General features: G+C 42.2%; 1 protein-coding gene across 1 annotated transcript; it reads right to left on the reverse strand.

Annotated features, from left to right (window-relative positions):
* Window positions 1-4271: 4271 nt before the first annotated feature.
* LOC104080704 (glycerol-3-phosphate acyltransferase 3) lies at window positions 4272-16838 on the reverse strand. Its single transcript, XM_009583184.1, has 11 exons — window positions 16769-16838; window positions 10737-11007; window positions 10177-10251; window positions 9579-9668; window positions 9280-9373; window positions 8755-8870; window positions 7211-7266; window positions 6645-6730; window positions 5974-6102; window positions 5395-5474; window positions 4272-4541 (listed from the first exon to the last, which is right to left on the reverse strand). The coding sequence occupies exons 1-11, from the start codon at window positions 16791-16793 to the stop codon at window positions 4415-4417; spliced, it is 1149 nt and encodes a 382-aa protein (XP_009581479.1). The 5' UTR covers window positions 16794-16838; the 3' UTR covers window positions 4272-4414.
* Between the last annotated feature and the right edge of the window lie 1186 nt (window positions 16839-18024).

An 18024-nucleotide genomic window follows, 5' to 3' on the forward strand; every position in this document is an offset into this window, starting at 1 on the left:
CTTGAACAGGTTGCCCAGAGAGGTGGTAGATGCCCCATCCCTGGAAATATTCAAGGTCAGGTTGGATGGGGCTCTGAGCAATCTGACCTAGTTGAAGATGTCCCTGCTCATTGCAGGTGGGTTGGACTAGATGACCTTTAAAGGTCCCTTCCAACCCAAACCATTCTATGAAAACACCATATTATACTACAACTTCAGTGAGAGCTTGCAGTCTAAGTTGAGGCACAATTGCATAATAAAAATAAAATCAGACTTCCTTAGTGCTAGTACTGATAATTTTTTTGTTTATCCAACAGCTACTTATTGATTTTTTTTTTTAATGGATGTTGGACATTAACTAGGACCCTCCTTCTAGGGCATTAGTACTAGTACCTTGTACAAGGTTTCATAGCTGAAGTCTGCTTTCATCTTAGCTATGTGTCTTTAGGGTGTTCTTTGGCTCTTTCCTTAAATACCTCAATACTGCCTAAAATCCTTTCCATTCCTCAAGCAAGAATTTGCAGATCAAATAATATCTGGTCTGTCCGATTCTTGAGAAGTACTAGTCAACAAGGAAGAGCAGGAATACATCACATTTGCTAGCCTGGTGCTTAAAGTCTTCTACAAGTTATATCAGATAAATATTGGGGGGACATGGGGAACGATACAGACACACCTAAATCTTAACCAGAAACCTCTATCAATCTGTTCAGTAGTGGAGAGGACAAGGACATTAAGTACCTTAAATGTCAGGGTAAAACAATTTAGATTTTGGCCTAGGAGCTTCCAGAGCCAATACTGAGTTTTTTGTAACAAGTTTCCAAGGACTCTCGATTTGAGTATTTTCATTAGTCTCCTTCATGTCAAGCATGAGTTTTCTATAACGACAGCATGCATATGTTTAAGTTGCTCTGCCTCTAATACATTAAACAGGACACAAAAGAACCCTTGGCTATACCAAGGTACTCAAGGTAGAAACAGCATGTAGATTTCAGCAATAGGAGAAGAATTAATGACATATGAATCGGATTCCATCACCAACTTTAAAACCAACTACCTGGTTTTTTTGCCCAAAGCCAGTGAGGAACACACAACCTTTGTCAGAGCTTGAAAGGGGCCACGCCTTCTCTAAACTCACAGCTCTTCCTCTAAACCTAAAAGAAAAAAACATGTACTTAGGCACTTAAATAAGAATCAATGCTCTATGTGCCCAGCACTAGGAACTAAGACTTTAAGTTCAGCTGCTGCATGGATTTCTTGAGCTGCCTCTACTGATCCAACCCAATTCAGCTGCAACATTTCCCAGATCTGTCAGGGGAAAAGGGAAAATTGTACAAAAAGCTTTCCAAAGGCAGTAGAAAGAAAAGAGTAGTTTAACTGGCATTGAGCCAAGTAAGATCTCCTATTCACTGTTCTTCTGCTATTAGCCATTGTGGTATACATTGCTGCCCTATAAAAATACTTCTCCAAAGTTAGACTCATTTCCAAACCACTTAAAGAATGTGGATTTCATGTCTGTAACAAATCTAGGATATGGTCCAGAACCATCTATTAGTAGTCAACACTGCTCATGCAGCCTCCCTGAACACAATAGTTTCAGAGATATATGAGAACTCTAGGGATACAACACCAAAAACCTATCAAGTCTTGCCAGGGACGGAGACAAAGAACAAGCAAGACATTTTGCTTAAACATGCATGAGCAACTGCAGGTTCAAGAAACCTCATCAGCTTATTCATTTGCCTACATCTTCTCCACTCATGCAGCAGTTAAGAACTGAGTGATGCCTCTTCTCATGGCCATACAGATATACTTTGCTCATGCAGTCCTTAGTGCCACTCATACAGCTAATCTACATCTTTTCTTGATCAACTCTCTCCAAAATAAGGCAGATTTTGTTTAACAACGAGTTCAGTAAAGACTATTTGTAAATCTGTTGAAGTCAGATTCTAAAAAAAGTCACAAAACTCCATTTGGCTTGCCAGACAACATTTAATTACAATGTCATTGTATTACCTTATTGTCATCATCCTTTGACTTAGCAGGGCTTTTTGCCTTAAAATCCAGTTTTATCCTAGGCAAGAAGCAAACTACCATCTTTGGCACTTTTCCCGAAGCTCTCAATCCTGTTGCTGTAATCATGTGCACCTAACAAGGCACCCCAGTGAGCACAGTTAAGATTCCAAAAACTACTGCAGTTCAATTACTGATGATCTACTCCAAAAGCAAGAAAAAGCAGAGGGATATCAGCCCATAAACTGACTCCGAAGATTCTCTTAGGAATCATATTTAAGCCTTCATCAAAAAAATTCTTATTCCATCTACAGAGGAATATATCACAATCTATTCCTTAGAAGAAATATTTTGTTATATATACAGCCCAATATTTATACACAATAGATTTTTAAATGCATTACCTAACTTGTATTTTATGTGTGTATGCATGTGCACACATGTAGGCATGTTTTTAAAAAGGTAAGTTGTCCTTACAAAGCTTCCTACCGTGAGTGCAATCCAAGAAAGCTCACAGCTAATATCCATAAATTATGACAAATGCATTCATTAGCCCAAAGCTTGCATAACCAGTTTATCTTAATAGTAATAATATAACTCAGTTCAAAGTTGAACTAGGTTCACATTAAGCAAAAAACATTTGCTGTGTCTCACTTGTCTTACCACTTTAACTCTTTTAATAGAAACAATTTTGTTCTTAAAGGCCTGCCATCCTAAACCTGAAAGCATTTCTCTAAGAGCCCCTTCCCAGTGTTTTCTTCCAAGGTCACATATCTCCAGCAGGCTTCACAACCAGATTTCCAAGACAAAGTACAACATGCTGCATGCCTATATAATATTCAATGAATAAATATATTTGTCCTTGTGTAAGTGCATGGACTGAGGGAAATGGAAACAGATCAGGAAACCTTTTTTGGGAGACTATGTTTTGGGAGACAGATTTTTAAACTTGATTGATTATCAGCTGTGGAACAGTAATTTTTTTTTAGCATTAAATTGAAAATCTCTGTGCTACAGGAAAAGACTACTTACAAACAAACTCACAGTTTGTTACAAATTTAGAAGCTCATAGTTGTTTTCCATTTAATTACAGATTCATTAGTTGAGTCTCCCTGACATGACTTCATATTATAATTTCAAGTTGGGTCTGCATAATGTCACTCCTACTCTATAAGGGATAAACACTAGGCCATATATGTTCCTTAGAGTCCGAGGCAGGGGGAAAAAAAAAAAAAAGGAAAAAAGTCAGGTTAGAAATCAGGCAAGAGCTCAACTACAACTGGTCTTTTATGTCACAGTGACTGAAGTTTCCAGGATCCTAATTTTAAGTTTGCAGGAAGTATAACTCTTATTTACACACATTTAGAGAAGACTATAAATGCCACACAAGACCCATTAGAAATATAGAATTTATTTTCTTCACATTCAGACAGCAATACATTGCAATTTGAACATGCCACGTCTTGTTATCATAGGTGACTTACGGATCCTATGTTTACAGTTGTGATAGCTATTGCTAGCCCAGATCAACACAAAATGTGTTTCTGGAGTGGCTCTCTTGAGATCTTTAAGCCATTAGCAGCAATTTTTGCAGAAGGGTAGTCTTGAAAACCCACTTCATAAAAATTCATCTGTCATAGCCTACATTATCCAGCTGTTTACCATATCTTACCTTTACAGCTCCAGATCTCAAGAAAGCAATTTTGACAGTAGTAGTGGACAGGGAGATTGAGGACTTGCCCCTTATCTTCCCTCAGGTAGCAGTTCTCAATAAAGGCAATACCATGTTATAAGGCCACCAAATTCATCATGGTCCGTGAACTGTGCTTTTGGCAGGGCAGCTCCTTTCCCATTCTTCAGGGTCTGCAGCCCTTGCTTCCCTTCCCCCCTTGCACATCCAGGTGCAAGCTAACCAAAAGAGTCAATCTTACAGTTCTGACAACATCCTAAAACACATTATTTAAGTCATCTACAACTAAAAGTCTGTGAGCAACAGGAAAAAAGACAAAGTTTTGTTATGTTTAAAGCTTCAAAGTACTATGAACAAGAGGTATCTTCACAAGCAGTGTCCTGATAGTATCTGTTCAGTGTACTTCCCTTCATCCTTACAAACTCAGGAAAAACTGTGGTGCTTTTTTCCTTTTGTCTCTTAGCTCTCCACACATTCAGCTAGAGAATACTAGGAGCTGCAGTGCATCATCACATGAAGATGGGGAGGGGCAAGGGAGTGAGAAAAGTGAAAAGGGAAGGAGAGACACAGAGACACTGCCCTTGGCAGGCTTTGCACCAGCCATACAGAGAATATGCACACACATGATGAGGGATTTTGTTGCTCCAGTTTTTGTGGGTTTTTGTTTTCGTAATTAAAAACATTATTCCTGCTAAGGCTGGTTGTGCAAAATTAGTTTTCAAGAACGACCATTCAGTCTGACTCTGTTCCTGTAGACAGACTTCCTATTGATCCATTTCTCACCAGCATCTTGCTGTAGTTTTTCTGCTGTTCTTCTTTGAAAGTATCTTTGACTTTTGCTCGTTTCAGACCTCCATCCCTGGAACAGAGCAAGAGAGAAAAGTAACCCATCATGATTGTTACCACTATTGTTATCAAACTAGGTATTATACTATTTAGTCAACTGAGCCTAAAAGATTATTAAGGCAGCTTTTCTTCAGAACTTCTAGAACATCCAAGTTTAAGCATGTTTATTAAAACTTTTACCTTAAGCCATAATGCTTATGCAGTCCAAATTTTGAGTTTAGCCCATTAAAGCAGCCCACTCATGTTGGTAACAGATTGTACCTACCATAGAAATCTTTGCCAACCTGGGATGCTATTTCCCTAGAATGTAGAGGCAGTCAATCTTGTGTAACACCATAGTTGTCTCTTGCCTTACATCATTCAGAGGGCCACCTGGGCCTCACAGTTGAGTCCGTTTGCCCATTCTCTTCATCAGAATCCTGCTCTCAAGTTTGTTTCATACAGTCTTATGAAATCCAGGCATTATGCTGCTACTTACTGAGGTAGGACATGAGAAAGACGGAGCAGAAAGCTGCAAGCCCTGTTTTATTTTTTGTTGTTTATCAGTTTTGTGATGTAACTTCACTTCTGCTCCTTAATCTCAGCATGAGTCTCAACATTAGAAACAACTGTGAAGGGGTCCTCTTCAAAAGCATCAAGACTTTAGGTAAAACTCACTGCATGAGAGCTACATGCTCCAAAGACTTTGTACATTTTTTTTATTTTTACTTTCACATACACATATGTGCATGTGAAGTTGCTCCCTCATTTTCTCCTGAGTGGAATAATGTTGAATATTATTTGTCACAAAGCTAAGGGAGGAAGCACCTCTCAATCAAACTAACAATAGATAGTCCATGAAGTCTAACAAGGATGGCATCACTCACCAGGGAAGTTCAGTCAGTCCTCCTTGGTGAGCAATGGCTGACTTCACTCTGTTGGCAAACTGCACAGCATCTTCGCCTTCCTTCAAGGGTCATAAATTCAAGATAATCAAAGCAGAGAGAAGTGAATTGAAACAGACTTCCATAACGCTTTTCATCTGCTGCCTCATCAAATTAGCTCACTGCCAAACGATCCGTCCCTTATCATGCCAACACAATCTGATGTTCCAACATGATAATTATTTAGCCCATTTTTGCCCTGAAGTGTTGAAATTAGGGGAAAAATTTTGCTCCAACAGGATGGAACATTAACAGCATTGCTACTGTGAATAGCAGTATATTTACTGCCATCCTTTGCATATTTGATGCACTGCCGATGGTACCAAGCTGCATCAGGAAAAGCTAAGTCCAGTCATACATCAAAGTCAACACTAACAAAAGTCCAGTCAACACTAAAAGTCCAGTATAAAACTGATTTGGAGACATGGGGTGGGTAGGGGTTTTGGGGAAACAGAGTAAGAACACACTTGCAGATACAGTCAGGTTCTTAAATAGTGATCAGTCAACCAGATGCTAGATTACCTTTCTAACCATTGGTGGCATGTACCACACATTGCAAACAATGGCCCAGCTGGTCATTATTCGCAGCAGATAGCTCACGATGTTGTATTTGCTGCTGTTCCAGAATGCATCTCCAAACTGAGGATCATACTGTAAGGGATCACAAAAAACAAATGATAAAACCCTTTCCCCACAGACCATCACAGCCTGTCTCAGATCTGAGGAGGATGCTTTCAATCTCATGCCAGAGTAAGAAAATTCACAATTGACATGTTTGCTTAGAACAAGGCTTTAGAAAAATTAGCCTGTGCTTATTAGTGCTGCTTGTGATTACATGACAGAACCAGCAGCAGATGTCACCCATTTGCCCAAACAGCAAAAAAAGCTAAGTCTGCTGCGAGCTGTATCCTTTTCTTCCATTCAGCACTGGAAAGGACTAGCTGGATCTCCTTTCCTTCCAGCTTTCTGGAGGAAAAAGCTGAGCCCACCAGGTCCTACCAGCCAGGCTCCATAGGCTGAAGGACTTCACTTTCTCATTTCAGCCATGTATACTCTAGAAGTTATCCATGGCACATAGCCAACTGCCAGGAATACTGTGCATTCATTAGCAGCTGCAGTGAGACAACTTCCTACCACCCTGACAAAAACAGATCCCAAACTTTGAAATTCAGCAGCCAGCTATTTCCACTTACTTTGATTGCAACAGGATAGATTGTCCCTCCTATTTCAAAGCTCCCCTTCTTGAACATCATTACAGATGTATTGTTTATGCAGGTGCCTGTCCAGAAGAGAAACTAGTCATTACTTCACACAGCCTACCACATTTCAGTAGCAACACTACAAAATACAGGTCTTACACTCACTGAGGAGCAAATGCAGGCCCTTTATGAGTAAGTTAAGCATCTCTTGCCTGCTTGCTTTCATTCTTTGTCTTGTGACTGACTCCCTGATTCAAGTCAGAACATGTGTGAGAAAAAGCACAAGGCTGAAGTTAGATCTGTAGGACAGTGAATTGATATTCATAGGGCGAAAGAAACAATCTTCCCATTCTTCTGCCTACAGCTTCTGCCAGGAGACCCAACAGCCAGGGACAGTATTGTGTTGTCTTTGTGTAATCTCATATTAAAGATGAAAAATAGGAATGCCCTAATAAAATCTAAGACAGAGGTAAAGATACATTTGAGCACCAGAAACCATGAAAAGAGAACAGGGATGACATCTACACTGAATGGAGATAAGGAGCAGTTCAGCTTCTTACCTTCCGGAAAAATTAAGATCGGGAGTTTGCTCTTATCCGCCACATGTTCCCTGAGTCTGTGGAAGCAGAAGGAAAGCTTAAAAAATAGCTCCTTTCCATTCTTCTTTCCCCAGGCAGGTGCATTAAAAATATCTTTACATATAACACATTTGTTTGAAACCAGCACCTTTTACTGGACACTAATTTGTACTTGCCTTCCTGTTTCCGACAAATATGAAGCTTTGTGCAAGCCATCCCTTAGGCCCCCAGTGCATTACACTGAGGCAACATCCTGTTTTCTTTCCTCCATATTATTTTACTAATGACTGTCAGGGAAGTCAACAAATGTATGCCATTAAGTCAGTCCAATTAACTCTCAACTACTCAACCTGCAAGAAATTGCCTACATAAGAAAAAAAAGTCTTATGCAGTGGTCCATCTTACTTAACAGCAGATTTCTTAAGAGGACTCCTAAATGCCTACAGCTCACATTACTTGAATAACACTTGGATGACTTGGCAAAGCTGCCCTGCTGGGCAGAGGCCAATGAGGTGGTAAAGAAGTTAACCTGTCACAATTAACCTAAAAGTTTTTTAAAAAAATCAGGAAAAATTTCTCTCACTGTACTACAGTGTTCATGGGTATGCTTTGGGTGACATTCTGCAGAAAACTGCCTTTGTAAGCAGCTCAATTTTTTAACTAGACACATTTTTGCCCCTCACCCAAACAAGCAAAGATTGTTATTTCTAGTGGCTCACAATTTCGAATGAAGTTGAGACAGTTCGTGTCACAGAAAGCCCATTTTTTCACCAGTATTTCTCTTCAACAGAAAATCCCAGAATTTGAAGTATCTTCACATCCTTTCAAAATGTGTATCTGTATTCATCAGCCATTACTTATGCTGACGGCTACCCAAATGACATCTTTGTGACAGCCTGTTGCAATCCAGACCTTACCAGAACCTTTGGTCTGAACCGTTTCACCCTATATAAACTTTTCAAGCCTTCCTTGGTGACCTGGGAACCTGACATTTTGACCATAGTCTAGTGTACCAAAGCCCACACAAGCAAGCATTATTCGGGTCATTCTGAATGATACAGTTTGCTGCATACCACTCCCCCAATTCACTCCAAGAACTGCTGTTGAGCCACTACTATATTGATTGCTTCCACTCCTACCTATATCTACCGATTTGCAATACCCTGCATTGTTCCAGCCTACGGTAATGTGGAATTACAGATAAATGCTAATCACAGGGATACGAGTTATAAGCAGCAGTCATCATTTGGAATAAGACAACTAGATATTGCTCCTGCTAAAAGAAGATGCTTTTGCAAGTTGGCCTTTTGCCCTCTTAAGACCCCAAGCTTCCAAATTCCCTGTTTCCCACTGCAACCTCATTAGCTTCTTGGGCTTCTGCCTTTCCAAAGCTTTACTTCCTCATCTGGGTCTTTGATTGTTCAATGACTCATTGGGGATTACGTACCCGGGCGTGACCTCTCAGGCACTAGTAGGTACTGGAGTTACGCTAGCACTGCAATCCCCCGCTCCAACCCACACCTCACCTTTTTGTCACTAGATGGCGGTCTTTGATTTCTGAGCGTTCAAACCAGACGTGAGGACAGGCCTTGACGGTGGCTCTCTGAATAACTCCCATTAGTCCACCGTGAACCTGGCCAACCTGCAAGCCCAGTAAGGCACATCAGCACACGAGACACCTGAAAAGCAGAACTTCCTCTTCTGCATCCCCCTCAAAAAAACCCAAACACACTGGAGACAGCAAACCAGGATTGGGCGGTGCCCACAAAAACTATTGAAATGCATTCACTTGAAAGGATCTAGATGCATGCATAGAAGCATATCTCATTTCACCAGATGAAGAGCCTAGCATTGACACTGCCAGGACAACTTCACCAGCATGTAACTTGTAGACCAACTTCAACACAATTTATACTTTTCCCCACTGACTAGCGCTCAAGTTAACATCTCTACTGTGAACTGGAGTACTGAACTCCACAACCAATGCCCCGCAATCTTTCCCTTTCCTGGCCCCTCTCCCTCTGTTGTGGTCATCACGGATCTCCTCATACCATTGCATAGCATCCATCGTTTGTCAAAATGATTGCATCTATCGGTGATGTGTGGTTGGCAACACAAATTCCTCCTTTCTGAGGTTTGTTTTCCCTGCAATTACATAATTTTTTGTTAGACTACTAGTGCACTAAGCACCACATTATACACACAACAGTTCCATAAAGCTGTCAGGTGAGTCAGCATCTAGTGTGACATTAACCTGCGGGTCAGGAAAGAGCTACCCCATTTCAAATGGGATACTCACACACATAGAAGTGTACACACAGTTTTGCTGTCATAACATCAGCTTACTCACTTGTTATGGTAATGGATAGTACCAGACAGAGCTCTGACAAGGATGCGGGAGCACGTGAGGTGGACCACTTCACTCAGATAGTTTTTCACACTGAAAGAAATCACAGGCACCTGAAGGATATGGAAAGCAGCTAGACACACGTGGAATATTCTCCAATGTACTCAACACAACTCAGGGCTGAAATTTTCCCTGGTACTCTGGAGCACAGAGGGATATTCCCAGCTCTACCACTCACTTGCTACAGCAGCTTCACTAAGACATGTCATGCACTTGGTCTCACTTATCTAGGCAAGGCTGTCATCTCCTCACCGGGTATTTTTTTATCCCAGCACTTTTATCTTCCCTGCAATACTTCCTTGGAGTCTCTCACAACAGCAAGACAAGCCCATCAGAAACCACCAACCTCAGTGCCAAGCCTGGCAAGAAGCCAACCTCAACCCAAGTTCAAAATACCACTAAAAGCAAGGCCACAAGTTTGCGGGTGGAGCGGACTATCAGTAGTCTATCACTTGTAAAATCTGTCCAGTCCTAATCTTGAGCTGCTTGCACTGATGCAACTTGGCAAGCTCATCCCTCATCCACCACACACAGTACCTACCTGCTGTTTGGCAGCTGTCCTACCATTGTTGTCCCCACAATCATTGAGGTAATCCCAATGGCAGCGAGGGTAAAGCTACAGACAAAATAGACATTAAATCAAAATAAGTATTTTTGCTCATTTTAATATCACTTTCCCGTTTAAAATGGGAAGGGATTGCAGGAATTCAATTATTCCTCAGATACATGACATATCCAGTTGTCTAACTCAGTAATCCCCTGACACATTGCTAAAAATCATGATCTAGCAAAGGCAGCAGATTCAGATACCCCAATGCATACAGTGTCAGGGAGTTTCAGAGCTCACCCAGCTTACACTTACGTTGCCAATACACATGACAGAAAACATGACCACTAGCTCTAATCTACTCTCCACAGTAAATGGCAAGATAAAATGTTCTGAATGGCTTCTTAACCATTCAAAGGGGAGTTTAAGCCAGTTCATCTTCTGTATCTGCTAATGCTGCTTTTGGGTTAAAAAAGCTGAGATGACGTTTCCCAAGAAACCACGCATTTACATATTCCCAGACTGACAAAATCCCTCAGCACCCATGAGCTTACCGTAGGGGCAGCAGGAAGCAGTATCGCACTATAACCCCAATGACCCACACAACAGTCAGCCTCAGGCTGATGTAATGGAAGTTGACATTAGTCCTTGTGAGGAGATTCCAGGAGACCAGCTCTTCAGAGGAAAACCTTTGGGTGACTTCATCTTCCACAATGGCTTCCAACCCTTTTCTGCAGAAGTAGAATATGTCAGAGAATTCGAAGTCCGCTCGATGCAGACGCGCAATTTCTTTCTCCATAGGCGTTTCATCTCTTTCAATGATACCTTGGGAAGGAAAGGGTGACAACATGAGGAAATAATTCTATACAGTAACAGTCATCCTCCAAATCACTTGCTGCTCTGCATTACTCAAGGAGACAAATTTACTGTCAGAGCCCCTCCTATGATAGTGTTGTGGTTTAGCCCAGCAGGCAGCTCGCTCACTCCCTCCCACAGTGGGATAAGGGAGAGAATCGAAAAAAAAATTCATGGGTTGAGATAAAGACAGTTTAATAGGACAGAAAAGAAAGGGATAATAATAATAAAAGAATTTATGAACAAGTGATGCACAATGCAATTGGTCACCACCTGCCAACCGATGCCCAGCCAGTTCCCAAGCAGCAGTTGCTGACCCCCGGCCAACTCCCACAGTTTATATACTGAGCATGACATCATACGGTATGGAACATCCCTTTGGTCAATTTGGATCAGTTGTCTTAGCTGTGCCCTCTCCCAGCTTCTTGTGCACCTGGCAGAGCATGGGAAGCTGAAAAGTTCTTGACTAGTGTAAACACTACTTAACAACAACTAAAACATCAGTGTGTTATCAACATTCTTCTCATACTAAATCCAAAACACAGCACTATACCATCTACTAAGAAGAAAGTTTCCCAGCCGAAACCAGGACAGATAGCAAGATCAGATGGGTAGTTGAACAGAGCATACTTTTCAGTAGGCCAGTTCTTGCTCCCCTTCCTCACATAAACACCTTGAGCAGCAAATACATCAAGTTCTGTTGCCTGCTGAAGGTGAAGCAAGAAGGCAAACCCTTTCCCACTATCTGACATGCCCTCACTCAGCAACTTCATCCAAGACCATCTTACACTTTGAGAGGAAACCAACTGAGACCTTGGCCTTTCCATTCCATTCTGCTGGTGCTCTGTGTATTTAAGGGCATTCAGTCTCCTCCATGGAGGCTTCCCTGTTCCGTAGGCCCATCTCTTGTCAGACATTCTGGCGTCCCACAGCCACATTCACCTGAGACATGCTCTGCTGCTACCTGCCAAAGCCCCAGATCGCAACAGCTACCTGACATCTGTGCATGGACCAGCTTTGAACCAAACGCACCTCCCTCCCTTCACAGCACAAGTCTTTTCTATAAGCACAGACAGGACCGCAATATTTTTTATTTTAGTTTAAATCAAACAAAGGAAAACACTCCAAAAAACGAAAGTCAAATTTGTGCCCAGAGGTGCCTTGATGTAATTTAGTTCGGAACTAACAATTGTGTTTCAGTTGAACTCTGCCCATATAATGCCTGGCAATAGAAAAGAAACCTGGAGAGTTCAGAATTGCAGTACAAATAACAAGTATTCCCTCTCCTCCCCCCTTCTCATTTTTTATACTTACGGTCTGATAAGCACCAATTTCTCACTAGAGCTTTCAAAGGCAAGGACAAATTGCGTAAGCTAAATATAAAGATCAAGTAGCTGCTTTCTGCTAAGCAAGTCTGGCTCCAGAAATTGATGACTCAAGAAATCTACAATAACATTTAACCAGAACAACTATCCCTTGAGACACTCAACTAGGATTACAGAGGTCCAAGTTCAGGTTGCCACTCTGTCAGACACCCTCTGACAAATTGCATAATCTCTGTGCTTCCATGTTGAGATAAAAAAAATGGGAAAGGAGGAAGCACCCAACTGTTTCAAGCTACTAGGCACTTTCCCACAAATACACATCCCACAATGGAAATCTGCATCCCAAGGAAGTCTCGCCAGCAGAAAAACTCTGTGAATATATTTGCTGTGCAAATCACATGCAACATTTAAATTATAAGTGACATGGAAAATCTTTGTATTGCACTGTAGCATGTATATGGGATAACACAAGAAGCTCCAAGATACAAGTCCCACAAATCACTGAGGTAAACACTAAAAAGATGTCACACTGCAACAAAACCTATTAGCACCTTCAGCTCTGAACTTGGCAGCCACAACTTGCAATTCCAACAGCAGACCACCTCAGTGCATTGTCCTATCACTAGTCTATAAATATAAATCATTAATATGGCACACCCAAACACCCACATGCCCTTCAGGATCTAAATTATACAAACACACATAACATCAAACATTTAGCAGGATGGACTACACTTGTGTCATATTTTAAACCCAAACCAGAGCTCTAGTCTGGGGTTCAATTTTCCTCTCAGTCAGTCCCTTAAACTTCTCAGCTGTAAAACATCCATGACTGTAGGTGAGTCAGCCCAATGTGTCTGCTCCATGCTGCTGCTGGGGTGGGAGACAAGTCATAGCCAAGAAACTGGCCAGGGGAACTCTCCAGCACCCATCACACAAGTACCACTCTTCCCTCCAGTTCCCAGGAGAACTGGGAATGCTTCCTCTTTAACCAGCACCCAGTCCAGCATCAGCCTAGCAATTGGCTCCCCTGGCTCCTACTTCTTGGCTGAAACCAGCCCAGGGTTCAGGTTTAACACACTGCTGGCACAGCTGAGATAGCATGGCTGTAATGTCTTGCCTCACCAGCCTGTAATGTCTTGCTGTCATCACCACATGACACCCCCATGTGCAAGCTGCCTTGCAGCCCTTGGGACAAGCTACTCTGAGCCAAGATCTCAGCAGCACCTGAAGGTATTATGAACAGAATTAAACACATGCTGCTCAGGTGATGTACTTAGCCTTCTTGTAATCAGAAGTCACATTTAATGGCCTTTAATCCCTTGGCCATGGGCAGAGCTGAGTTTGCCAAAAGACGGCTAAAACGCAGCATTATGTAGAAGTACAGCAAACGTCACCCTCAACCAAAAAAGCCGTAGCCGCTGCTTTATTCAGTGTCAAAGCACAAGCCCCAAGCCTTCGAGCTCACATACTCTAGTCAGCTAATTATACCAGCCTCAGATTTGACACTATCTACTTACAGTCACATTATCTGCATAAGCTTTTCTTTAGTGGATGTCACTTTCAAAACTCTGACTTAACAGCATTTTTGTGTTTTTTAAACCAACCAACTTGAAGAGGACTGCCTTTTGACACAGCCAAGACCCACAGACAGCTGGTTAGTCAGCTGCAATGAGATAGACATCTAGCCTCCAAGTATCTGCTCAGCCAAGAGCTACCATTGGGCACATAAACATGCTGCCCTCTAACACAGAGGGACCTTGCGGTGACAGCACCAGGTAATTCCCCACACAGCAACTACACCAGCCAACATTTTTCTTGGGACTATGCCTCATCACACCACCAACGCAGAGGCAGTGGCTGCCGTTTCTGCTAATAGATGTGAAATACCACCTTTCTCTGCAGTACCAAATCCAGTGTATCTCCTCAGTCATGCTCTCTCTTGTCTTTCATATTGAGGAACACTGGATTTTAAGGTCTTTGGGGACAACCATCTTCGCTCTGTCTGAGAACAGGAAAACTTGCCCTTGCACATGCATCTGCAATGCTCCCTCCCATCTTGACCCACCTCCTAGTGAGGACTGGATGGTCAGGAAAGATGGAAGAGGTGCTACACATTCCCCTTCAGCACTTAACACACATATGCGTACACACACATAGATACTTACCTTTACCCTGTTTTAATCAGCTACTCCGTAATTCATTATCACTGGGAATTTCTCCTCCCTCAGTAAATATTGTGTAATGCAATTGGGCCTCTCCGCCTGCTCATGTTCTGCCACCTCAGGGGATGTCAACTTATATACTGCACTGTTAGACCTACACCTGCATTGGCCCTCAAGTACTTTCATCCACATACAGGAACCCAGTTAGTCCTATGCTTAAAAAGCTCCCAAGGGCAATACACAGAGCACAGCTTGGCACTGCAGACTCCACATCTCCCCTGCTTCCCATACCTTCTCAAGTAAGGAATAGTCAGACTCCAGCTTACTAGAGTAAGAGCCACCTACAGTGGGGAAAGGTTTTAATTTTAATTTCAAATATAAAAGGACATTAAAAAGCGTGCTTCAGGCCACCATTGCAATTGTGTATCCCTATCCATAAGACTGCTTGAACATAGCCTGCATACAATCACCTATATGAATTACCTCAAGCCATTTTTACTATCACTAACACTCCAGACAGTGGAGTGCACCCAGATTAGTCCAGGTTCTGAACTACAGCACATATTAGTACTATACACCCCTCAGTCACACATACAGGGGAATAGGTACTTGTAGTTTTATGGAAAGATAGCTCATAAAACATGAGCTACTAGCTGGGTCCTCTCTCCCTTTACTTACCTTTTCTAGAGAAGAAAAAACTATGTGCCAGAATGATCAGATGTCTAGGAAGACAAGAGCTCCTACTGTGTGGCTAAAGCAGCACAGTTGGATCTCTTGCCCTCTCACTGACCCATGACATGATGGGACACTATCACCCTTACAGGAAGAAAAAGGATATCTTGCTGCATCACTGACAACCTGTGAAACAGATAGCAGGGCACTGACATTATTTGGAAGGGTCACTCACCTTGCCTTCCCCTCACCCCAAAAAAAACCCACAACTTTCAGGACACTGATGAGTGATACAGGACATATTTTTTTCTCAGCCACTTTAATGTCAGCAATTAAATAAGACAAATTTTAACCTGTTTTAAGAGCTGCTATGCAATACCTCCAGTTTATTATTACAGGTGCAAACTAACAGTTGGATCTGCTACCGTCGGAGCCTGTTTTATGCCTGGCCTGAAGATAGTACAATACCAGTGTTTACAGTATTGATAAAGATATTCCTTTGGAGATGAAACACACAACCAGTTCAGCAGTTCAGTCCCCTTTACTGTATCACGTTCACATGAGCTAATTCATAGAATCAGGTAACAATTGACTTCTCTACTAAGTGGCAAGCTGGTCCTGTTTCCAGCTGTGCTGCCTAATGAGGGAACACACAGAAAATGCTGACACTGCTGTCAAATGCTGTCAAAAATGAACAAATCAATAGCAATACCGAGGCAGTCAGAACCAGGAGAAAACAAAGCACTGGCTGCAACGCCTTGTCCAGCCTTCTCCTATTTCCTGGGCAGACTCAGACTACTCTCACTGCGCTTACAGCTCTAAAGTCTTACAGCCAACTCTGACCTAGTACAGCCTACCATGACACACACACAGGATGGGTTAAGATATAGTAAAAGAACTAATTTCAAAATTAGGCTAAAGGAAGAAATATGAAGCAACTCTTCAGCTGTCTTTCTACAGATAATGAGTGTAAAAAGTTCATCTGGCAAACACCGAGGTAACTCCAAGGGCCAAAAGGTGAATAGCAGCAGACTGAAAAAAGGGAACACACTTCCATCCTGCAGTCCTATAACAGAAAGAGTACTGAGCTTGGGAAAGAAAAGTGCTGTCCACTAAACATTCAGATCTCCTCAGAGACTATTAAGTGTACTCTGATGCTGTTATGACTAAGATAGCTGGCCAGCAGCCCTGCAAGCAGTGACCTAAAGACAGATTAAGAGAAAAATCAAGCTTATATTGTAAGTCAGAAGTTTCCCTCAACTGAGGACAGTCTCCATCTTAAGCTCTACTTTGTTTTGTTAAACTTAATGTTATTTCATACACTTCATTTCCTCATCCCCTGATTTTTCAACCATTCAGTACAAGCCAGCAGAAAAAGCATTTCATTCTGCAGGAACAGTTCTTGTGTCAGTAGCATTGCAAAACAATTAGATGTAACAGTTAGCTTGTAACCACCCCACCTCTTGTTCAGTTCTCTCATGCACACATCTAACATCCATTTGAAAAGGACTCAGTTCTCCTACTTTAGAATACTAGTCTTATCAATTTCACTTTATCCCGAGCTCTCACCATTAGCAGCAGGAGTCTTTAGCATCTGTGGCTGTGGCTTTTTGACACCTTTTTCTATCCGTATAGTGGCCCACTGTTGAAGAGAAAGAAAACATTAATTTCACAAATGTAGTATTCACTTAAGAAAAGTCACTTAAAAAGAGCAACAGTTAATTAACAACCGGTTGTGATTTTCAACCAATATCTTCACCAGGTAATCATCACCCATCTTACTCAGATATGTCCACAAACCCATACACAGTTCCTCTAAAGAAGCACTGCCTCAGTGCATTTAACAATCAAAAAAACCACCCTATGCTAGTCAGTACTTCCCAAATCTGCTTGCCAGTCTTCAGAGAGCCGACACGGTGCTTGACAGATGTTTCAGTTCCAGTTCAGATACACAGCCACCAAGAGCCTCATAGGCCTCCGTCAGCCTTGCTACTTGCACTCCAGCCACTGAGTCATAGCCGCACGGGAAGCTCCGGGAGCTGAGCTAGACAACAGCCCCTAAACACACAACACGTGTTCATAGAGCCAACAGACACATCACAACTCAACTTGTCTTCTTTCAGAGTAGTTTCACCAAACTGAAGCAAAAAAAAGTCCTAACTGTGTTAAGTCAAACTGAGGCCTGCACACAGCTAACTCCGCTAAAAACCAAAACAGCATTGGCAGTCATGGGAGGTCTCATTTAAGTTCAGTCTCAGTCCAGAGAGGATTACACCCAAGATTTTTCCAAGCTGAACAAAACTAAAATTTCCCTTGACTTTGCAGCTGCTCATTTCTTGGAATTTTAGAGCTCTGAGCAGCAGAGAAACAGGCCAAATCACCAGCTCTTGTGTACAGCTGCAGAGAGAGCCACTTCCCCAGCCCTTGGAAAGGGCTGCCAGCTCACTGGGGTTAACCTACTCTTTTCTAGTGGATGGGCTGGGAGAATGAGATTGAAACAGGTAATAAAGTTCTGCTCCCCAATGAGCGTCAAAGGTTGCCAGCAGCTCTGCTCCCTGCAAACACCCATGGCAGAACCACACAGGTGTCAGGAGACTTCCTCTCATTTCCAGCCCTGATGAGGCTGGAACCAGTTTAACCTGCTCTCAGGCCAAAAGGCCTTCTTGACCTTCAGCTGACTCAGTTACACACAGTGCTTTAAAATAGCCCTTCTACCTCCTATGTCAGACTTCATTTTTACTGGGTTAACGATTACAACCCCTTTGCTGCCCCAAAGCCTGCCCGTGATGACAGAGTAGCCCTTCTGGCCTGGATTCTTCCTTTCC

Source organism: Fulmarus glacialis, unplaced genomic scaffold (assembly GCF_000690835.1).
Source record: "Fulmarus glacialis isolate BGI_N327 unplaced genomic scaffold, ASM69083v1 scaffold9248, whole genome shotgun sequence".
NCBI lineage: Eukaryota > Metazoa > Chordata > Aves > Procellariiformes > Procellariidae > Fulmarus > Fulmarus glacialis.